The sequence below is a fragment of the Cupressus sempervirens genome, chromosome 5, assembly GCF_028749045.1.
Source record: "Cupressus sempervirens isolate cs-2001-9-10 chromosome 5, ASM2874904v1, whole genome shotgun sequence".
In the NCBI taxonomy this organism is placed as follows: domain Eukaryota; kingdom Viridiplantae; phylum Streptophyta; class Pinopsida; order Cupressales; family Cupressaceae; genus Cupressus; species Cupressus sempervirens.
The window spans coordinates 1059326637-1059352007 of record NC_143122.1 but is presented as its reverse complement, the minus strand read 5'-3'; the positions used below and the strand labels follow the sequence as shown (position 1 = coordinate 1059352007).

At 35.7% G+C, this 25371-nt stretch overlaps 1 protein-coding gene across 1 annotated transcript in view; it reads left to right on the top strand.

Annotated features, from left to right (window-relative positions):
- Nucleotides 1-868: 868 nt before the first annotated feature.
- Nucleotides 869-25371, top strand: part of LOC149559615 (cell division cycle 5-like protein) — a 53897-nt gene continuing 29394 nt past the window's right edge. The window contains exon 1 of the mRNA XM_089833463.1: nucleotides 869-1436. Coding sequence (XP_089689589.1) covers nucleotides 1260-1436 — 177 coding nt within the window. The 5' untranslated portion in view covers nucleotides 869-1259. The remainder of the gene's footprint in view (nucleotides 1437-25371) is intronic.

Sequence of the window (25371 nt, the reverse complement as noted above, 5' to 3'; positions counted from 1 at the left end):
AGATTGTAGAATCATCCTGCTTGGAGAAGAGGATGAAGCGTAGGAGTGAATTTTGAGAAGGGCTAGTTTGCTAAGGCTTGGTAAACCAAGAGATTGCTTGGTGGGCTTGTGAGCACAAGTTAAAATCTTCCTTGGGGTTTTCTATCAAAGTGTGGATCTGGACTAATTGGCACTAGTGTGGAGTTGGGTCTTGCATAACTATTTTGCAATTGCTTTTTGTATTTGGTCCTAACTTGAAAGGCCTTATAATCAGGCATATTGCATGTAAAGAATTGACTTATGAATAAAGTGTTTTGATTTGGTATGAGCTCTTGCATTTGTGTTGTGTTTTCGCTGTGTGGTTATTTGTAGGGATTCATATTACCTCTAGTAGGGATAGCCTTGGATTCTCGTTGTATCAAGGGCTTACATCATGAAACACTTTCTAGACAAACTTTCTTGGTCGTTTATTCAAAAGAGGTGCCATGAGCATCTATTGTAGCAACTCCAACACTAGTAAAACCTATTGGGCTAAAGTTGGTCGACCCATAATAAAAAACCCCAATGATCTCGTAGTTAATGCGGTATGACAGGCACAAAACTAGAAGTAAATTCAGGAAAAATGTCGTACAACATGCAAAACCCTAATAGAGTGATTTCACATTTGGTAAAAAAAAGCTAATTTTTTATTTCTAAATACTCTTGAAAGAGAGGTCACAAGTTCAAATTCCGTTGAAAGGTAAGGTATGTACGCCTCGTTTGTAGCACCAAGTGCCTCTCGAAAAAAGAGCACGAGGTAGTCCCATATCACTCTGTCACCATACTTAAACCCAAAAACTATGACTTAGTGTCATGGACTATAAAAACCACTTCCTTACCTTCTTTCTTTCTTTTATCACGGAATAATCTGGGGAAGCTCAGAAGTAGCTATACAGAGGAAGGAAAATTTAACGCAGGGAGCTAGAAGCACTATTGGTTGGTCCTTAGAGTCAGAGGACAGCGTTGCTCTTATTAGTTTCAGCCCAGTCGCCCGCGGCAATTCTGTATTCTTAATGCTTGCGCTTTCGTCATCAGATTGACACTGGATTTGGAAAAACAAAGTTCCGCGGAAGATTCTGCAGTTAAATAAGGGCTTTTTGATTATTATTTTTTTCATATTTACGAACATAAAAACCTACTGCTGATTGAAAAATATATATCGGATCAGCAAAGTATACTTCGTTTCTGATCAGGGCACATACAGAGTTCTTGTTCTAGGATTTAATTAAAATTGGAGCAAGATGAGGATTATGATAAAGGGAGGTGTTTGGAAAAACACCGAAGATGAGATTCTGAAGGCGGCTGTTATGAAATATGGCAAGAATCAATGGGCGCGTATTTCTTCTCTGCTTGTTCGGAAATCAGCAAAGCAGTGCAAAGCTCGGTGGTATGAGTGGCTCGATCCTTCCATTAAAAAGGTATTTATTGTTTACTTCAATTTATTTATTGTTTCGAGATTTCTTTAGGGTTTGTATCCGACGTATGCGTTTCTGATATTTTACTATTTCTTATCTTTTTAGAAAATTGGGAGTTGTAATGCAAGCATATTTTTTCCAATTCTGCAAGAAAGTGGGTTTTGTTTGGAAATAGGGTTTATTTTTGTAGTTTTAATACTGAAAGCTGTTTAATTTTGTATTATTTGTTTGTAATAAATCCATCTGTATACTGTGATCACCATAGTACATTCTATCCTTAGGGAAAACTGCCACCTGTATTTGTGGCTTTTGGACCGTAGATACTTTAGTTAAAATGGTAACAACTCAACGTTTTCTGTTTCGTGTCAATAGGCAAATTACTTATATGTGTGTGGCACAACAGTTTAACTAACGAGACTAAGGAACTGAGCTTGCGTAGGTAATTACCAGATTTCCCTTAGCACAGACTTCGGAGAGAATTCAAGTATATTTGGTCGTAGAAAAGACCTAGTGCATCTCATCAATTCACTCAATTAGCTGCTCCCACGAAAACTAGGAATCTTTTTCGAGAAAATTACCTTGAAGAAACTTCGTACCATACAAAATAATCACACAATTTATCAAATGACAATTATTACGCTAAGTTTGTTGTGCCGTAAATTTCTTGTTCTCCAGTTTCCCATTCCATGTATGTCTTTCGACAAAGAAATCGTTTGTCCTTTTAAAGGGACAGCAAAATAAAAATCACGAGAGAAAGACGTTGATGCGACCATTCATCAAACAAATATGATTAATTAGTGTTTAATGTATTCTCCAAAGGAAAGGAAAATGATAGCCCATCGACAGATTTATTACAACTGAATTTTGGCCATCTCAGACACAGATAATTTGCTTCATTTCAAATTTAATAATTGATAAATATTGGAACTAATAACTCTCCAATTCACGTCATTTCAAATTTCTGTAACTGATAGTTGTTTGAACTAGTAAGAACCCATTGTACTTAAATCTGAGCAATCCACTCGTCACTGCTATTAAGAATTCAGTAGATTTAATGTCGATTCTCTAAGTAGCTCTCAACAAATAAATATGCCGATTTATTAGTCTTTGATGCATAAAAAGGGAAGGACAATTATTGCCGAATGACAGATTTGTTATAACTGAATTCTGGCCATTTTAGACAAAGATAATTTGCTTCATTTCAAGTTCAATGACTGATAAATGTTTGAACTAATAACTCCCCAATCCAAGCCATTTCAAATTTTAATATCCGGAAGTTATTTGAACCAATAACTCTCCAGTGTACGTAAATCCAAGCAATCTGTCCATCACTAGATTATATATAAAATACAACTAGAGATCAAGGTCACCAAGAGATGGAAGTTCTTGGAGGCTCCGGAGTTTGGTACTAGTACTGCTATGACTAATTTCAAAGATAGGAGTTGGGGGGTCTTAAATGACTGATGGAAGCAATACTATCCGAGGGGACCTTGGTCGTAGTGCAAGGGGCATTTCCTCAGTGATTAAGTAGCTCCTAGAGGTGGGTCACCTTCAACACCACTTTACTAGCTTGAGTTATTACAAATAGAAGCTTTAGTAAAAGTGAAATAGAATTATCAATAGAGTTGTAATAAAAAAAAGCATTTCTGTTTTCTAATAAGGAAAAATTAGTTTCTACCTTGAAAACATGTTAGATTTGGGTATACTTGAATGGAATTTGAGGCCAATCCCCAAAGAGAACCATATGCTGGAAACAGTTGTGGCTGAAAGGGGCGAAAAAAGTCATGAATCCAACTCCACATATGTTAAGCATGATGAGAAAATCGGAAGAGGTGTTTGAAAGACTCTGGTTGGTCGCAAATTGGACATCAAGGTTCCAAATTATCCTTATGTCGAAGGCAAGAGCACAAAAGTAAGCCTCGGAAAAGAATATATTAGGCAAAATGGGCTTGCATGTCTTCCAAAGAACGAAGATTCATAGTAGCTCTTCATAAAACAAGTCAAAGGAAGGGTGAATGATTTTGAATATGCAAAGACCACTAGAGGTTATGTTGGTTGAAAGGAATACCATCTCAAAAGCTAAAGCTAGCCCACCAATGTAAGGGTTTATAATCAAGGTCTTTAATGACCAAAAGGGTTTGAAAATCAATCCCCTTCAAAGCAGGCTGATTGACTAGGAAATTGGAGGAGGACTTTGAAGGTTTCATCCTTAGAAACAACATGCCCAATCCATTTCACACAAAGCGCCAACCCTTGACGTTGAGTGGAGAGGAGCCCACGATTGTCGGAGTCACACGAGAGACAACAAAACCCCCAAGTAACATGATGAAAACTGTTGTAGTCTTGTTAACGGGGCTGCGGAAAATTATGTAGCCCCTCCAATTTCATGTAAGAGGCAATAAGAGGGGATTGATAGGAAGAATAACACATGGGTGGCTACAAGAATTTTAGAGCACATTCGAAATTACTTGCCAATAAAAGTGTCTTCATAGCCCAGTAGGAAGGCTTCTTCTCAAATCTACCAAGGACTGCATTCTAAGGCAAAGAGAATGCTTAGAAGCCTCATTTTGCTCATGACCAATCCATTTGTAGCCACAGCTAAGAAGCCATGGTAGCACAAGAAGAATTGGCAATAACATTGAGTTTTATGCTACAAGAAGGAAGAATAGGGAGCAGGACAGAAGGTGCCAAGGCATTGTACGACCTCTTTGATAATTTACTCTTCAATAAGTGCGAGAAAGAGTCATTTGCAAAATTCCCATTAACCTTTGGGTTAGGTGACTAAGGAACGACAATTCCTCTAAACCACTTTGAGGAGATATAGTTCGCTAACAAAAACACAAACCCTTCAACAACAAGAACATAAAATGAAGGAGTGAGTAAATAGCCTTGACGGATGGGAATGGTGAAGCCCATAAGCTTGAGACTGGTGACCATTAATGGTGATGCAGTTTGAGGCATCTCCAAAAAGCTTTCTCAAAGATTGAGTAAAGCGAAGGCCAAAACATAACTTAGATGAAGTGTCATTCAATGTGGTTGTAGGTCTCAGCAAAATGAATTTGATATGGGGCTTGTTGCTTAAAGAAAATAGCCCTTCTATGTTCCCCAAATGGCAATGATGTTGTCCAAACATTATAAAACTAGTTTTCTTAGGAGGAATAATTTGAGGAAGCAAATGATATATTTTCAAATCCAAAGCCTTTGAAATGATTTTATGGGAGATGTTAAACAATGTGATTGGCTGCTAGTTTCAAATATCCTTTGGTTTTCGTGGTTTAGGTATGAATTTGATGTTACCCTTGTTTATCAATTTTCCTAGAGATTGGTTATGAAAGGCCTCGAGATAGACCTTATGAAGATCAGAACCACATAAGGCCATAGAGCTTTATAGAACTTGCAAGGAAAACAATCACAACTAGGAGCTTTGTTATTCACCATTGAGTAGACAACCTCCTTTAGTTTCTCAATGGAGAGCAATTGCTCACAAAGCCATGTTGGGCCTTAGAAAGCCAATACAAGCCAACCTAAAGGCAATCATGAAGAGCTCTATCTCACTTAGGTGAAGCATCCTGCGCGATAGAGACCATTTCATAACAAATGCCTTAAGAATGTCTAGTAGCTTAGAGAGCATTGTCTTGCCTTCCTTGATTTTTTATTTATTTTGGTGAGTGACGAGCATAAATGGATAGGTAATGTTCTTTAGAAGCAAGATCAACATTCTTTAGGCAGTGTAATTTGGCTTTTATTTGAGCCTTTATGGCTGTATTTTTTTTAGCAATATGCTTAGAGTGGCAGAGTTGAGCCATCCAAACTTGCAAGTTGGGAGAAAAAGAGTTGGTGGCAAGCTCATTTGTTGCACAACAAAGATACGAGGGGGCAACCTTTTAGGATCTTTGGTGCAACATGGCAAGTTGGCTACCATAAATGTGGAGGAAGCGAGACATATGTTGAATAGAATTGTTAGAGTTTTAGGTGACTCTACAACACCCCCAAGATCAAATGAAAGACCAAGATAACTTCCACAAGAGAATGAAAAGACAATTGCATGAAGACACCAGAATGCTATTATTGATAATGGACTTGATTGACATCTAATTGATTGATTTGAAATGTACATAATAGGCCTCCTTATACAGGAGAGGCGATAAGAGGGTATGATAAGGACAAGATAAGCTATCACCCACACAAGGTGGAATCATATGTCCACAAAAGGTGATCATCCTCCATTATGCAATGAAGTATGTGTGATGATGAGGATGACAATGTGATAAGTGCACTAAAGGTGGAATGAGATAACAACTATGACCACCTAGAGTGGAATTCTCCTACACCATGTGTTTAATTGAGGTGCAAACTCCCAAGTGTCTCAATCACAAACTACTATGTAGTGCATTATCCTAAGTAAGCTTAAGTAAGTGTAATTAGCGAATATTTAATTACACCAACACCCCCCCTAAGTGCAAGTTAGGGGAATGCACTTAAACTCACAATGCAAGATTGGTCCTAGCTACTAGGCCATTTTAGGTACCCATGTACAATATGCAATGCAATTCATGAAATGTAATCTCTCATGAAGTGGAGAAAGAGAGAAAACCTCATGGGAAAAACCCTCCTCCAATAAGAGAGATGAAAATAAGATGCATGGATGGATGGAGTACTCAAGACTTTCAAAAAAGTGCATACATCATGTATATACAAAGAATGATCCACTTATAGGAAGGAAATCAGGAGACATGATATCCCCCCCATAATGAAGAAGCTCCAATGTATATGAAGAGTACCTGCAAGCAAAATATAATCCAATGCCTACAAGAAACATGTCTCTCCTTAGGAGGAGATAAATACATCAAAAGATGAAGAAGCCACTCCATGTAAAAAGTGAGGAAGGAGGAAGAAGTTCTCCATGTATGCATCTCTGAAGACTGAATAGGTGTCTCCAAGCTCAAAGATTCTGGCACAACATCAAGCTGACCTATGAGATGTGAAAAATCAAGAGAACATGAAGAGCTGGGAAATCCAATCTCCAAAGAAGGTGAAGAAGTATCTCAAAGAGAAACTCCCTCAGATGTATTAACCAAATTTGCATTATGAGACTCATCTGAAAGAGCATCCAAGAATTCATCCCACACTGCAAGATTTGAAGCATAAAGATCATCTCGCTGAATAGTAGAACTCATGTCTGAAGAAGCAAGAGTTGGAGTAGTAGGAAGTTCAACACTTGTCTCAAGAACAAAATGATTCAAGTGTCCAATGTTCTCCTCACACGAATAATTCACCTTTGATAAAGGGTTAGGTACATCATGAATATCATCATCATTATCAACAAAATGTGCAAAAGAATACAAGTGTGATGTATGATCAACAACTCCCATAGCTATGACATCTCTAGTCTCCATGTTCCTAATATAGACATAATTAGGAGTGAACTCAACAATTTTACCTTGTGCCCCATGAGTAATTTGGTAAATGGAAAGGAGATTAGTGGTCAAGGATGGTACACAAAGAACATCATTAAATGTACCCTCTCCCATAGGAATGGAACCTTTCCCACAAACCTTCATGTATGTATTATTACCCATCAATATAGGTGGAGAATTACGAGGCCCAATAAAAGAAAACATATCCATAGAAGATGCCATGTGATGTGATACACCTGAATTAAGAAGCCATTTACCTTGCTTAGGATGGTGGAAGCAATGAGTGCTTGTCCTTTGCCTTTGGATGATGATGTAGATGTAGTAGTTGCATGATATTGAGAAGAAGGAGAAGACACTGATGAGGGCAACTAGATATTGTTCTTTTGAAGAATGTGAGTGAGCTCATCAATCTTCTTATTGAAACATTTATGCTCATCATGTCCTAACTTTTTGCAATAAGCACATTTTATCTCTCTTTTTTCTAGATGATTCCTCTCTTGAAGAGGATTTGGACTCAATATTATGTTGTGAAGGAGAGTCGTCACCTTCTTCATGTTGCTTAGGATCCTTGTGTTGTTTGTTTCCCTTTCCTTTGGGAGCCTTTAGAGAGGAGTCATTTGCAACCAATGCTTGATGCTTTGAAGGCTTCAATTGACCCATGTCTGCTAACTTTGCTTGTTCCCTTGTGAGCTGAGTTGCAAATTCATCAAGAGAAGGCATTTTGTATGCACTACCAAGAGCATCCATAGTAGCATAGAATGTGGAAACAAAGATTGAATATTTAGGACCTAGCTTGGAAAGAATAGATAATATCAATTGCTCATCATCTTTAGTAATACCACAATTAGAAAGTTCCAATCTAATGGAATTGTACTTAGAGAAAAGTTCTTGAATATTGTCAAAATCACATGGACTTAGATCTATAAATTCATTCTCCAATTTGAATTTTCTTATTCTATTAGGTTTACCAAAGATTCCTTCCAATGTAGTCCAGACATCATGAGGATGTGTGCAGGATGCAATATGATATAGTAAATCATTGGAGGTGGTAGATCTAAGAGAGCCAAGTGCTTTATCCCTTCTATCAAACCATTTCCTTCTTTCTGGAACACCTATAGTTGTTTCTAGATCCTAATCAAGAATCATTGTAAGCAATCCAATACTCATCAACTAATTAGAAACTACTTGTTTCCATTCATGATAGTTATATGGAGTGAGTAATGGAACTTTTGAAAAATCCATAATGAATCAAAGAATGACTGAAATCAATTGATAACTTCTTCAAATTACTGATTCAATTAAGAAAATTGAAATCCAAGTATTCACCAATTGCAAGTGTAGTAAAAAAAAGACCTATTTTTGAAAGTGATATGCCCACTCCAAATCACTGAAATCTGATTACAGATCTGGAAAGTAGATTAAAAATCATGCATTTTCAAAAAAAATTGCACCTAAAAATGTTACCGGATGTGCCCAAATAGAGCCTTGAAAGTTGCGAAAAATGGGATTTGCAATTTTTAGAAAACTTCAGAGACAGAGATCCAAAATCACCTGCACCCCTGTGTAGATTGTGAAATTCTACCCCAAAACAAAAAAAATTGCTCAGAAAAAGGAGTTCGTATGAGGGAGATATCGCTGTTTGAAAATCGCCTTTGAATTTTTTTTTTTGAATTGTTGCTGTCGCACCTTCAAAAATCAGATGGCTCTAGAGTTAGCCTCAAATGTCCAATTTGGATGAAACAAAATTCGATTTAGGGGTTTTTGGACCTCCTCTCTATGATGCCAACCTTTGATTTGCACTAACAAGCTCCAATTTTCACCTGTAATAGATGATCACAAAATAGGACTCCTGAAATCTCCTCCAAATTGTGATGTCCAAATTGTCAAATGCTGCACAAACAATGAATCAAGCCAAGATTGCACTTCTTGAGAAGAATTCTTCACACCATGAGAGCTCTGATACCATGTTAGAGTTTTAGGTGACTCTACAACACCCCTGGGATCAAATGAAAGACCAAGATAACTTCCACAAGAGAATGACAAGACAATTGCATGAAGATGCAATAATGCTATTATTGATAATGGACCTGATTGACATCCAATCAATTGATTTTAAATGTACATAATAGGCCTCCTTATATAGGAGAGCCGATAAGAGACAATGATAAGAAGAAGATAAGCTATTACCCACACAAGGTGGAATCACATGTCCACAAAAGGTGGATCATCCTCCATTATGCAATGAAGTATGTGCAATGATGAGGGTGATAATGTGATAAGTGCACTAAAGGTGGAATGAGATAACAACTATGACCACCTAGAGTGGAATACTCATACACCATGTGTTTAATTGAGGTGCAAACTCCCAAGTATCTCAATCACAAACTACTATGCAATGCACTATCCTAAGTAAGCTTAAGTAAGTGTAATTAGTGAATATTTAATTCCACCAACAAGAACGATTCCACTAGTTCATCTACTCAGATTGTTGACTAGGATGACACTTGGGATGAATGTGGGCCTTTGGGCTTGTTACTCAACAAAGAGGTATTTAGAAAATCAAGGTTTTGGAAGCCTATTCCAGATCCAATTGCCAACTAATGCTGATTTGAATGGAAAAGTGGTATGACAGGGTACGCTTAGGATGGGGCATTGCTAGAAGAGCTTGAGAAGAGGCAAATGAGAAGAAAAATTGCGACATTATCATTGACATGATCAAGTCGTTCCAACCTTGAAATTACTCCATGCAACTTCAGGATGGTGGCAAAATATATTGGGCTCATAAAGACTCAATTTATTGTGCATGTAGAACCAAACCTCCCATTTGCCAATTGTCCAACAAAAAGGCAAGAGCCACTTTTTATTAGAAACCACCTCAACCATATGAAGTCACCATAGAAATCCCAAGTGGTAGGAGGCATTGAATTGCCATAGAGCAGATTTCTCAAGAAGATTGTTGGTAGCATAAAACCAATGGTCCCAAATGAATGATTATTAATTAACATGAGGACCCAAACAAGCTACTGTGCAAGATTTGACCCATGATCAATCATACAACAAGATCTTCGATAGAGCTCGAGTCCCTACCTTAAAAAATAAATCTAAACAACCTCATACCGTGTCAATTCCCAATATCATTTTTGTTTCTTTTTCAGTCAAAATGGTTATCAGTGCATCAAAATTAAACTTTCTACTTCCAACTTGTACTCACTAAGCAATTCAAGCATCCTATTAGGGCTATAAAGTCCTCTGACATAGGAAGTAGAAGAGGCACCATTTCAAAACCATCCTATAAATTCTCTAATTGAATATCCTCAAAAGATGGTAAGGAGTTTAAATTAGGTATCTGTTGACACATGGAAAATGGGATTGATGCAAATTCAAAATCATCCTTCTGGGAAATGACACCAATTGATCAAAGAAGTTGATCAGCCATGAATTCTGAGATGCGTGAAGGAACCTTTGATGGGAAATGTTGTCACAGTTGGTGTGTGCATTTGATAAATTGCAAGGATGAATAAGAATACTGCCTGAATTAGAGCCTTTAAAATGTATGCTTACAAGGATGGACCTATAGAAGTACATAGATTTTTCTTAATAGTGATATATGTTGCATAATGGTTGTGATAAATGTAACATTTGGATAGTCTATCTTTAGAAAGAAAATTGCATAAGATGCCAGAGAACACATAAATCACTTATAATCAATTACTTTTTGTAATACAATAGAATAATATGACACAGACATCTCTCATGTCAACTACAACCATACCAAAAGAAGGTGCATGAAGACTTGGTGTAGGTGTAGAAGAATGGGTCACAGAGACATCTTGCTTACAAGAGGATTATCTAGTAGTGTTCTCTGGATTAGATATTTGACAGCAATGAGTGTCTTTAGTAAGCATCATATGATAGATATGACAATTTCTAGAAGTATTCTCAATGAAAATTTCTCAGTTCCAGATTCCACGAATGAAGTTAACTTGGATAGCTGAGGGAAACACATTTTATGTGTCTACCAAAATACACAATCTAATTGTTTCATTGGGTCCATGCATTCCTTAATTTCATTCGTGAAGATTGTTACAGTAAATAATTAATTTATTAATTATTTATTCTATTACGTAAGCTTACTTAGGTAAATGCATTTATTTAATATTTTGTATTTAATGCATGTAGTGGTTAGTTGTTGACAACACGGGAGTTTGTTCCCTTCTAGCATGTTCCACCTTTTGTGGATATGTGCTGAGTTGTCATCCTTATCTTCTAACACCTTCTAGCTTGTTTTACAAGCTTCCATGAGCTCTTTATATTCGGGCTCCCTCTTTGTATTTTCAGAACACACATCACTTCTTGCATATTGTAAATACATTTTTTTCTTGTGTTTGCATACTTGTGGTCTCTCATGTCCGTTTAGGGTTTTTCCTTTGCTCCATGCTCTTCCTCTCCTTGGCTTCTCTTTGACAAGTTTTCGCATGCAGGTGATCTTGGGCGTCTTCGGAGTTGGCTTTCATCAACTCCAACAAAGATTCCAATATTATTAGCCATTTTTTTCTAATAGATGGAGTTCTTAGAATTCTAAAGATGAGTATTGGCATTGGATCTAGAAAGGAACAAATCGAGCATCAAAACTTGGGGCTATAAAATCTAGGGTCCTTGCATTCATACCCATACAAGATCCCTAATAAAACCATACTTTATGTCTATGAACAAAATCCCTTTCCTGGGGTGATTTAAAGAGAATTATAAACACACCCAAAGCTTCACGAAGATAAAATTTGAGAAGCCCCTTCCTATTCATCAAATAGAAAATCACAATGTTCTTGAATAGTAAAATGGATGTGCCAAAACAAATATCCTGGCTTTGAGGCGACAAAAGATCTGGTGGAAAGGTAATTCTAGGCACCCTTGATCTAACCAAACGAAGATGAGGGATCAGATTTGTTGTTGTTGATTGAGGGGTCCCCTATTTAGTTCTTTGGATCTTTGAAATCATTTCCTTGATCTCAACAGACCCCTTTTGAAGCGTATACGGGGAATCCTTGATATGCATATTGGAAGTCAACTTGAGGGATTTCCCTGTAGCTTATGTCTTCTCAAAGTCTTGGTTTTAGGTTATTCCAAACCTTGCAACCTATTTTGTCTCGGATTGAAGGGATCTCTCTTAGATGTAGCTACAGCTTGTTGTGGTTCTAATGATGAAACATTGTTTGGCAGGGGTCATTTTGTGTCTAGTTAAGGAGCCTGTACAGACGAAGACAAAGCCCTAAAATGCAAAAAAACCTAAAATAACACTAGGGCTCCAAAAAGCTCAACACCCCTCCTGCAATTGAGTTTTTTTAAATGAGTAACATTATCGAGAAATATGATATTTGACATCTGGACTGTATTGTTGAAAAATATTATCTCGATATGGTTTTTGTAATCTGTTGTTTAGCATAGGGTGCAGAAAATAGTATAAGGGATAACAAAGGTGAAAAAGGGGCATGGAGTCTAGAAGAGGACAATCAGCTCATTGAATACATAAGTTTAAGAAAATCTTTTATCATTTTACATAAAATAAGACAGTGAAATGCCAACTTGCATAATTTCTCAACATTCTTGAGGGCATTACTTCTGTTTGATTCAAACCATTCTATGGGAAACATCTCACCTCAAATGGATGGCGCGAGTATATCAACTGCTTGGCATGAAGATGCACTTGTCTCACCCTTACTCTTTGGCTTGGATTTTGCTGCTGCCAGGTGCGTACAAATCAATATAAACACAAATTAAGAGAATAAGAGAAACCCTAAATTGAAAACTCTAATAATGGTTATATAAATTGTCACAAGAGACATGAGCTTTGAAACAAAAGAAGCAAGAAATGATTTCAGATGATTCAGGCACCATGAACTCTAATATTTTAGGAGGGAAAAAAATACAGAGATGAGGGAAATATCCTTAGCAGATGAGAAGCTTTCGTCTGCCACAGAATTAGGCAGCAGTCTCCGCTGAAAACTTCCAACACACTGCCTGAACATTAGAATGACATGCACGAAACATAGGGCAGTGCATTTAATAGAGTGTATTTGCAATTTGAAAAAATAAGCACACACATATTGATGCACCAAACTTCTCCATCACCTTCCACATCAACACACGTTAAATTCCTATGTTATGCATGTGTGATGCTTTGCTAGTGTCAGAAATGCCAAATGTATTCTTTCTAATTTATGTAGAATTTGTATGAATAAAAACGAAATACTGCCTGCAAAATAGTGTTTAGCCAATAGGAAAATTACAATATAAATTTACTATATGTATAAAAACATAAGATTCTTGGACAACTATAGGTTTGCACTGTTATTTTCATTCAACACTTTTTCCAACAATTCAACTAATCGAAAAAGAAGGCAGTGAAAACTATAGTCTCCCACGTTTAAAGGCAGGGACAAAAAATGCCATTGTGATGCAAGAAGGGTAACAACCCCTCCATTACCCACTTCTTGGCTGGAGGGAAAAACCAAGCCAAAGGGCCAAATAATTTATCCAGTTGCAAAAGACATGAAATAATCAAGCTTAATTTCCTAAAGATGTAACACATTAATTCTAGGATATTTTTTGTTGAGTATCCCACACATGATATTTCTTGGCGAAGTCAGTGAGACCTTGGACATTCCATCCATTCATGTTTGGAAGTCTTTACATATCACCCTTGTTGTTGAGACATGAGAAACAATCTTGCATGAAGTTTGAAATCCATTGAAAGCCATGTAAATCATTCCTTCATTTTCTAAATGAAGCCACCTCAACCATATGAAGTCACATAGAAATCCCAAGTGGTAGGAGGCATTGAATTTCCATAGAGCAGATTTCTCAAGAAGATCATTGGGAGCATAAAACCAATGGTCCTAAAGGAATGATTATTAGTTAACATGAGGACCCAAACATGCCACTGAGCAAGATTTGACCCATGATCAATCATAAAAAAATGCCATTGTGATGCAAGAAGGGTAACAACCCCTCCGTGACCCACGTCTTGGCTGGAGGGAAAAACCAAGCCAACTGGCCAAATAATTTAGCCAACTGCAAAAGGCATGAAATAATCAAGCTTAATTCCCTAAAGATGTAACACATCAATTTTAGGATTTTTTTTGTTGAGTATCCCACGCATAATATTTCTTGGCGAGGTCAGTGAGACCTTGGACATTCCATGAAAGATTATTCATGATTGGAAGTCTTGCATATCACCCTTTTTGTTGAGACAGCAGAAATGATTTTGCATGAAGTTTGAAGCCCACTGAAAGCCATGTAAATCATTTCTTCATTTTCTAAAACAACCTCGCGCACTCCACATACCTAGAAGGGTTGCAAGAGTGGTGCAAAATATGCAGTTGAGCAAATAGGATTAAAGGCAATTGAGGTGCTTGTACAAAGGTAGGACGAATAGGAGCCTTAATTGCAACAAAATTAATAATATCTTTCCCTTTCTCAGAAGGGCTTGAACCTGGTGGCAGCGGTTACATAGCAATAGGTTCTTGAGATTTATTCAACAAGGTAGACTTCCCCTTACGAGTCATCATTGCCCATTTCTCCTTTGGCTTAGGAACCTTTGAGACCCATGGAAGGTCTAGAATATTGGGAGGGTTCTTAGCTCTTGAAGCAACCGACAAACAATCCTTAATTTTATGCTTTGAGGATTGGCATTGAAAGCATACACTAGGCAAATTTAGACTAGGACATGTTGGGTGTGATAAAAATCTCCTATATGTCAGTTGTGTCTTTGAGGTCATGGGACAAATCCGCCTCGACACAAACTTGCTTTTGAAGTTGGGTATGATAGAAATGGTCAGGCTCAACAAATAAGCCAAGTAGCTGATCTTGATGTTGGTTCATATTCGGAATCGGGGATTCAACAATTTTTTTATGGATGGATGCCGGTATCGCGGGTATATGCATAGGCATTTTCAAAACATATATATGTATGTAATATGTATATTTATAGATTCATACATGTAACATGTTCAGTGCTCATTCATCATTGGTCAAAGCTCCAAGCATATAATAATAAGTCAAAAGCATGATACTTATAAATCCATAATTAAAATTGCCAATAAAATTATAAATAAAATACCTCTCAGAATCATATATCATATTCATTGTTTACAAAAGTCTCAATGTCATTACATGCTGAAAATTTAAATTACAAGCCATATTATTGGAATTATATTAGTATCTTAGGTTCTTGCTATATTTAGCTTGTTCTTCTAGAACCTTAGTTAATGGTTGTTGATGTTTTGGTAGCGTTAGCAGGATAAACCTGTGAGATGAAAGAGAAATTAATATAAATAAAATGATTGATATATATATATATATATATATATATATATATATATATAAGTTTGCTTTTTTATTAATTATATCAATGAATAGACATGTCTCTTCTCGGTCTATTCCTCATGCAAATTCAAAGAGATCGATGCATTTGAAAAACACATACCAATACATCAGGCAGTGCTATTACATTTGCAGTGTTCCTGGAAAAGCAACATGGTATCAGAGCAGGCCGCAAATATAAGAAAATTTATTAGATGGCTTCTGTTTCATAGTTAGTGATGTTGTCTTTTCTGTGGCATAAACTGGTCACATAGAATGGGGAAATTAGGAATCAGAAAATAGTGGAATCAGCTTTGGGTAAACTTTACAGTAACTAATCTTGGCAGACAAAGTTTACAATCAGAGGTGAGCAGAATAGAGGAGGAGAATTCAGACTTTCTTGCAATAGTCAATGATCATTATCAATCATCCCACTATGGAACGGAAGTACTCAGAAATATTTGCTTTGAAACTCTTATGAAGAGATATGATTTCGATAGCCTTGTATCAGGCTTTGGCAGAGATAAAAATGGCTAGAGTTTATTCTATTCAGAAATGACTTTGACCATAAATATTATTATATGCAGCATTTAACGGAGCAAAAAGAATATAAGAAAAATAGTTAAAAGGGTGACCAATATAATGATGAACAAAATCTAACTTGCCCTGCAGAGTATCTACACGTGGATACATCCAAGCAGGTGTTAAAAGATCTATTACATCGTTTTTAATATGAAGTGGATGACCCACTCTGCGTGATAATAATTGTACCTACTGGCTGGGAATCAAGGATAGTTTCAGTCAAAGAAAGGAAGTGTGAATAAAAAAAATAAAAAATGGATGCAATGAGCAATAAGTCACAGCAAAAGATAAAATTAAATTACAGGGACCATTAAATGCAATGCGGGATAAATAAGCAAATTGGACAATGGGAAAATATATTGAAACAAACTTGTTAAAACAAGAATTGTGCTTGTTGATTCATTTCATGGAACATAACAGTTTGGACGGAGAAGGTTTTGACCCACTTAAGATAGGAAACGTCATCCTTGCAACATGCTGCCACTGTGGCAGAGGAAAATCAGTCGAATGGAGGGAAGAGTTAAATATCCTTAAATGCCAATTACAATTATCCATGGAGGGGACATAAGGAACATCTGTGTAGATATTGATATGGAGTCATGCAAGAAGTGATTGATCCTCTATAGACATTGTGGGTCCCCAATTAAGAAGATGGACATACCATGTAAATGGAAATGCCAACCATGCCTCGTATTGACGGGATAAAAAATAATACGAACTTCTCAAGATATGTGAGTTAGGAGTTTTTCATATAATTTGCGATGGCCACACAAGATTATTTTGTATACTATGCTTTGGTCTCACGTGCCAATGGGCATGTATAACAAACATAGAGAAAAATGCAAGCCACATCTGCAAAAGACATCAATCAGTGTCACATGGTCATCAATTAAATTCAAATAATAATATTAGAGACATGTAGATATCTGATTTTGACCACCGAGAAAGAGGGAAGATGTAAATTAGAGTTCCAAATTTGAACCATCCCTAGTGAGGAGATGATTCAAAAGAACATATGTCTCTCATACAATCTAAAGAGTTCTAATGTGATGTATATGGACCTTCATTCAAGCAACTTGTAACATGGTTGTACAAATAAGTATTCATTATATTGAGTATTTTATGGGTCTCTCTCTAATTTATATTTTCAATACGTACTATAAGAGCTATTTGCCTTGATCTTTTTTCTCGGAGAATGTTCTTGCAAACAAAAGAGGGAGTTTGAGACTTCACCTAAGGCAACATTAGATAAGAAGCTCAAAAGATTGATGCTCAGAGGGAGTTTGACGCATCTGTTTGAAGGAGCAGATAGAGGATATGCTTCAATTGATTTTTGAAGATCTTGATCATATCAGAATCAGGAGGAGTTTTGACATCATGTAAACTTAATAGTATCATGTGTGTGACTCCATGATTTAAGGGCCTACCCCCTGTGTATGTCATGAGGAGGTGATGGCTTCCAAATGATCATTACTCGTATTTGCAGAAGTTATTGAAAGGTGACGATCTTACAAAACTTAATTTTCTATTATGATGGATATCTTATGATGTCTATGCAGATCATAATAGATTATACTTTGCATGGTATGTGTTATGAGAATGCATGTGCATATACCTTATAAACATCATGGTGAATGTTATGCAAATTGATGTTCTGGGAGGCCATTACACAGAGTACTTGGTGAATATCATGTGACTTGATGTTAGAAATGGAAAAAGAAATATGTAAATAAGCAATACCAGGAAAGAATCTAAGAGAGTTAATGCATGAAAAGATATTACCATAAGATAGGAGAGAGAAAGCTTTAAGATCCAACACCATGAGACAAGATATTTGGAAAGGGGAAAGCAAAGAAAACCCCTTGTGACATTATGAATGAGGCATGAAAAGCCTAAGGAGAGAGAGAGAGAGAGAGAGAGAGAGAGAGAGAGCAATCGCTCATACAATAATTGAGAAGAGGATGAAACCTCATTAGAAATGAGAGAGGAGGGTCATCTCTTAAATAGAGATGAGAGAGAGGAGTTAGAATGTAACTCCCATGTCTATGAATGCCACCATTCATAAGTGTGTGAAGCCAAGTGTGAGATTCCTCTTAAGGAGGAATACTCTAAAATGCAAATTACAATAAATATTTGTCCTCATATTCCACTAGAGGACAAAATAAGATGTAGTGGAAAAAGGACAAAAAAGAAATATATTAGGATACCTTGGCTTATATCCTAATAAATTATAACAATAAAGAAAGGAGATCTAACCTTGGTTTATAAACACACCAAGGAAAGATTACAACTTCTAACACCCCCCTTTAATCTTTACTTGGGGAAATTACATCAAGGGTATTAAACCCAAATTTTACAATGATATGCTAAATAGAAGCAACTTGAGCTTTGACAATGTCTTCAATTATGTGAAAGGTCTCTTGTGAGTGTAGGAAGATCTTCATATAGCTAAGTGGATAGGTCGTTAAAGTACACCAAATCTTGTATGTGCCTGGATGGATTACTTGAAAAACATAGACACAAGAAACAAGACAACTATCCACAAGAAGTATTTCATCTTATATGCAAATTAGAAATCCTTTAAATAAGGATAATAAAACTCTCATAGAGAAACAATGAGGAAAATAAAACATGTTACCACAAAGCAATGGAGATAACCTGATATCAAAAATGAAGTATATGCTCAAAAATTATCAATAAGTACAAAAAAGTTTGATCAATGTTCTCATGAAAAGTATATTATACTAATGTACTAATGACCACAGACAAGGCCAACTAATGATACTTGCATCAACATTGCATCAATCATGTGGATATAGATAGTCCACTTAATGAATCATCTCACTGCAAGTAAATGGGGGCGTCCCTCCATAACATGCATGACTCATGATCTAAGCAATAAAGTATGCAAACCATTATCACATTAATATGAAAATAAAGTTAAAAAAGAGACATGCTGATCAAATTAGTATTATCATGATTTTTGTTAGGGTACTTAAACGAATGGATTATGAGGGTTTAACAACATATTGCCTTCAAATTGGATCAAATCATCTGAATTTGGAGGGAAAACTCCAATAATAGTATCCTCTTCATTGAGGAACAAAATGGAACAACATGGAGGGAAACTCCATAAATATCAACCTTTCAAAGTAGAGCATATAGAATCAAATGGAGGGAAACTCCATATAAATATCAATCTTTCAAAGTGGAACCAATAGATCGTGGGTCAAAACAACTTTCTCAAATAGAGTCTCGAATATTGGAGTGCTCCAAGATATGGTAGCCTCATCACCTATAGACTAAAAAATTAGCAAGGTGTAGGAAGTCATACCATGAATAAATCAAAACTAGGAGCATACACCAAGGAGACAAAGGGATTGGAATGGGAAATCCCCATAAAAATATCATCCTCGCATTGAGGACAAATGGAGGGAAACTCCATTGAAGTAAGTGCACACCAATTATAGGTTGGAGGGATACTCCACGGCTAGATAAGGCAACTATGAGTCAGTTAAAAACTGTCGGGTCCACCATAGTTAACCTTGATAAATTGGGGCTCCCGATGCAACTTACAAAAAAAAAAAAAAAAAAAAAATATATATATATATATATATATATATATATAATAAAAGAATGGTATTAAACCATGAAATGCTACTATGAGCATAAAGAGATGCTATAAAAGCATAAAATTGCAACCATGTGCAGATAGATCAATTAAGTCAAATCATTAAATAATGAAGGCAATAGTGTAAGATAACTCATAAACCTGAATAATTTGAGATGAATAAGAAGAATTTGGAAGAGCAATTAGCATAAATTATTAGATATCAGGTAGAAAACTCCATTAAGGGTAAGCATGAGTACTTAAGAGATTTTATGCAGTGGAGTCTTGAGCATATGTATTTTAGAGAAGAAAAAAAGACATTCTAAATTAATAAAATCACAATAGCTTGTATATTTATCTGGGTATATATGTGGGTCCCCATATATACTTGAATAAATATACTTAAAATATGAAATCCTACAATGAAACAAGGTCATATCTAGCTCACATGGAAGCCAAATTATTGATGGAACATAAATGTGTGTTTAAAAGAAATAGACTTGAGGTACTTACCTTGATGCTTGATCAAAAATTAAAATGAAAAATAATATAAATACCTATATTCACAAAAGAAATGATAAAATTTCTATCATTTTCTCTCCAAATTCAAATTTATTAAATTGCATTATAAGATTTTAAGGACGTGGACTTGTCAAATAAGATCAAAAACTTTAGTAGGTCTCTATTTGAACACTGAGTCCAAAGTTGAAAAGAAGAGTCTAATTCTTGCTGAAAGCATACTTAGCAACAACTGATGGCAAACTGTTGTCATATTGGTAAGGTTGTCAATATAATCTGCGAAAATATTACTTTGTGCACAACCACATTCGATTCGCCTTCACTAGTTTGCCAACTATTTAGAATTAAACACTTCAGAAAAACACAATATGAATTGACACATTCAAGAGCGCTACAAATTACCATTGCCTAACCCTGCAGAGCATATTTTTTTCGAGACTAGAAAATTGTAGGAGTTACTACATAGCTAATGCAATTTTTTCCAACATAAACTAAGAATATGGTTGTTTAGAATATATGAAACAATATGCACTAAAGGCCTTAAAATAGAGAAGTTTATTCTCGCTATGAAGGTTGATTATAGGTTGTATATGCAAATAAAATTTCATCATCAAATAACTGATTTATTCTAATCAATGTACAGATTGTTTACTGTTAGAATAGTAACAAGCAGTCCATTGACTATTCATTATTTAGAAAAGGACCTGCATCATATTTACAGCAAAGATTAGTAATGGCGGCTTTAATATCCAAAAAAAAACTCAGAAATTGTAAAGAACTCCAACAGTCGTAAGTGACAGTCACAGCTGGAATGAAAGTTCAGAGATGTATAACACAGATACCCAGAAGATGTGCAGCCACGGCAGTAAGATTCCTAGCTAAAGTCATGTCATATTACAATATGCAAACCCCAGAATGAGGAATCGTGACTCTTAGAAGCAAAAAAGGCAGAGAAATGTCACAGTATCAAGCAAAGGGGGGAAGATTTTATGAATAGCAGGAGTAAAGTTATATGTTTAAAAACTTTTGCAAATGAAAACATTTTTCAGACGACCTCCAGCCCGTGAAGCCAACTCCATATCAGAAAAAGCAAGAAGGTCGAGTAAAACCTTCAAGGGTGGGCTAAAATCAAACAGAAAATGTGTCCAGAATCACAGCTCACGTCAAAGCCTCCAAATGAAGAATAACATGGAATGTCCAGCAAGTATAAAAGAAGCATTTTTCTTACTTATACAATTTGGAGTAATTGCAAGTACATTGCAGAAATTCGAATCCTTCCAAATAATGCCGACAGAAAATTGCAAAAGATTTGAAAAATCCACAAGGAGTCATCTACAGTAAAGGGAAAAAATCAATAACAAGCTCTTGTCAAGCATCTTTCCAGAAAAGGGAATGCAGAAATTGATTTGTAATGATTTGATTTTTGAAAGAAGTGACAGAAAATGCAAAGAACGACTAAAAAAATGGTACAAACTCATAATAGAGTATGAGCTGGAGTAAAACAACAAATAGATTAGAGGCGTTATATAAATCATTCAATCCTCCATAACAAGTGTTAACAACTAAAAATAGAAAGAATATAATGAGAAAATCAGAGAAAAGGAGGAATAATAATTATGCATGTAAATAATCCAATGCATGTTCAGATAATTTAATGCAATGAAATAAGAAACAAAAGAAATAACTCGGATGAAGAGTGGGTGGGGAGAGCATGACACCTATCAAATGGAAGCCGCAAGCAAAAAGAAAAGCTATGACAGGAAGATTCAAAGAATATGAGCTCGAAATGACAGGTATATGACCTGCATAGGCCACCATGAATATGTGCTCGAAATGTTACAAAGATAATGTTTTGGAACAGACAAAGGCGACTAAAATTAAAGCAGCTGTGGAGAAATCTCTGGCAGGGAATTCAGAAATTTTGGTGGAGCAAAACCCTAGGGACACATATGCCATTTTTGGGTCGACTTCTTCTTGTTCATCTTGGCTTGCTGGTAACACAAGACAATGAGATACTTGTTGGCCGCATGAAAACCAGAGAGGTGATCGACGGCATTCTTAGCATCATAGATATCTTCGTAAACAACAAAGGCGGTGCCCCTAATGTCCTTGTTAGTGCCTATGCGAATTTGACGAATCGCCCCATATTTGCCAAAGATATCATACATCTCCTCAGAGGATATGTTGAAGGGAAAATTCCTCATGTACAAAACCCTGTTCACTTCTGGCGGTAGCCTTGTGTTGGCCTTTCTTAGATTGATGGTCGCCATCGAATTACGGTAGAAGCCCAACCTCAAATTCTTCAATCACCAGATCAGAACTCCGAAATCCAGGGATCCGTCCTCCCTCGTTTAACTGACGCCCGTTTGCTGGAAAACTATATTTTCCTCTTAGTACAGCATAGAGAAGTATGGTACTGAAGTATATAAGGGGTAGAAACTGCAGCGGCATAAGACGATCCATCAATTGCGACTTGCTTACTAATAGGCGACTTCCACATAGTTCGCAAAGATCCATGGGAGAGATGCTCACAAAAAAGCTCATGCAAGATCTCACATAAGGGAGGTCCCGAGTTCAAGTCACCCTACCACAAAACCTCGCTATGGCGACAACGGCAGCACTGGATCTCAGACTTGGTGCGATGCTAATGGCAAAGCAGGCAATGAGAAGCTTCAGAGTGGGCTTGATTATGCCAGAAGAATAGCTGAAAGGCCGGATCTTGCAACTTCGGTGGTGCGGCCAAAGTTGTCACCCAACCTCAAAAATTCGGCAGTTGCACTTTACTCAGCCTCGAAAAAGGAAATGTCTAAAAAAGTTCATAGAAAAGAATAGAAATGCAGGCTATTTCTAAAAATATAATATTTAAAGATTTAAAGAAAAAGTTGTAGATAAGAGAAGATTTTAAATTAATTAATTACTTTAAAAATAAAAATATATGAGATAGATTTAACCAAATAGAGAAAGAGTGAAAGTCCAATTAAAAAATAATAATCAAACTTAGAATTATGAAGTCTTCCCTACAAAAAATATTAGGGAAATAATAAATTTTAATTTTAAATATTGAAAAAGAAAAATTGCACACTATATAAAAAAAATTGTATTAAAATAAGAATTATAAATACTACTTGTTAAAAGAAGAACAAATTATTATTTTTTTATCAACAATATATCAAAACTTACACAAATTAGAGCAAACAGAAGTTATTCGGGTTTGGCGGTAAACCAGCCAAACCCAAAAAAAATATTCAATTTCTTCCAACTTAAGAAGATTAAAAAAGAAATTAGTGAAATCTCTCTCAAAAGTCTCCTTCAAATCGTACCTTCATGCAAACACTCAAAAACAAAGATTAAACTGCTCTGATACCATGTTAGAAATGGAAAAAGAAATATGTAAATAAGCAATACCAAGAAAGAATCTAAGAGAGTTAATGCATGAAAAGATATTACCATAAGATAGGAGAGAGAAAGCTTTAAGATCCAACACCATGAGACAAGATATTTGGAAAGGGGAAAGCAAAGAAAACCCCTTGTGACATTATGAATGAGGCATGAAAAGCCTAAGGAGAGAGAGAGAGAGAGAGAGAGAGAGAGAGAGAGAGAGAGAGAGAGAGAGCAATTGCTCATACAATAATTGAGAAGAAGAAGAAACCTCATTAGAAATGAGAGAGGAGGGTCATCTCTTAAATAGAGATGAGAGAGAGGAGTTAGAATGTAACTCCCATGTCTATGAATGCCACCATTCAGAAGTGTGTGAGGCCAAGTGTGAGATTCCTCTTAAGGAGGAATAATCTAAAATGCAAATTACAATAAATATTTGTCCTCACATATTCCACTAGAGGACAAAATAAGATGTAGTGGAAAAAGGACAAAAAAGAAATATATTAGGATACCTTGGCTTATATCCTAATATATTATAACAATAAAGAAAGGAGATCTAACCTTGGTTTATAAACACACCAAGGAAAGATTACAACTTCTAACATGAATGTTATGCAAATTGATGTTTTGGGAGGCCATTACACAGAGTACTTGGTGAATATCATGTGACTTGATGTTCTAGAGGCCATTACTCATAGTACTTGGTGAATCTTGCATCTCAACATTCTGGAAGGCCATTACTCGAAGAGCATTTGGTGAATATAATTGATATTCTGGGAGACCAAAACTCATGATATTAGATGTGATATCAAACCTAATTTGGATATTTGGTGAATACTATAGATACTCTAGGAAACCAATACTTATGATATCAGATGTGATATCAAACCTTATTTGAGTACTTGGTGAATATCATGTGTTGATATTCTGGAAGACCAATACTCACAATATCAAATGTGATATCAAAATATTGGATATCTTCTGATCAAAGATATCTTTAAAATTTGCCATACCTAATACCACCAATGGTGTAATACGTGTCCAATGTTTTTCCTCCTCAGCTAAGAGGGAGTGTTGATGTTTTTGTAGCTTTAGTAGGATAAACTTGTGAGATCAAAGAGAAATTGATATAATTAAAATTATATATATATATATATATATAATTTTGCCATTATATTAATTATATTAACGAATAGACATGTTCCTTCACGGGATATGTCTCTTCTCAGTCTATTCCTTCTACAAATTCAAAGAGATCGATGCATTTGAAAAACACATACCAATACCTCAGGTAGTGTTATATTACATTTGCAGTGATCCCGAAAGATCAATAATGGTCATTAGGCTTTCTTTGTAGATTGCTTATTCAATTTTGTTTTTAGATGTTGTCTTTACTTAGATAACTTTGCTTTTTGATTAACCTTTTTATAGCATTTGTAAATTCTATTAATGATTTGCATTGTTAATACAATTATCATTTTGATATTTGAAGTTTCATGGTATCAGAGCGGGAACTTGTCTGGGTATTACTCCCTTATGGGAGGGTTTCAATAATTTTTTCCTCAAAAATTATTTGTTGGGTTTTAATATCTTTTCCTCTAAAATTATCTATTTAGTATTTTTTGATATGGGTTTGTTTGGTATTGATTGATTTTTCACCTCCAAAATCGTGTTTGATTTTAGTCGATTTTTCTCCTCAAAATTGTTTCTAGTTTTTGTAATTTGCAAAGTTTGCTTGGGATTTTATGTCAAGGATTCCTTGTTTAGGGTTTTTTCCACGTTTTCCCCAAAAAACAAATGATGCTTTGTAAAAACTTTAAATCATGATATCTTGCAATAAGTTTTGGGGCATTTTTCTCATTTGCAAAGTTTGGAGGTTTTGCCGATTTTTTCTCAAAATTGTGGCAGCTATTCTTAGTGTGTGTCTTTGTCTATAGGGAGGACAATTCTATTACCCAACATCAGGTTGGATGTTTTGTGATGATTTCATGGTATCAAAGCAAACTTTTTGGGAGATCATTTTTCTGTAAATCGTGTTTGGAAAAGACGCGAGGAAAAATAATTAAAATTTCAT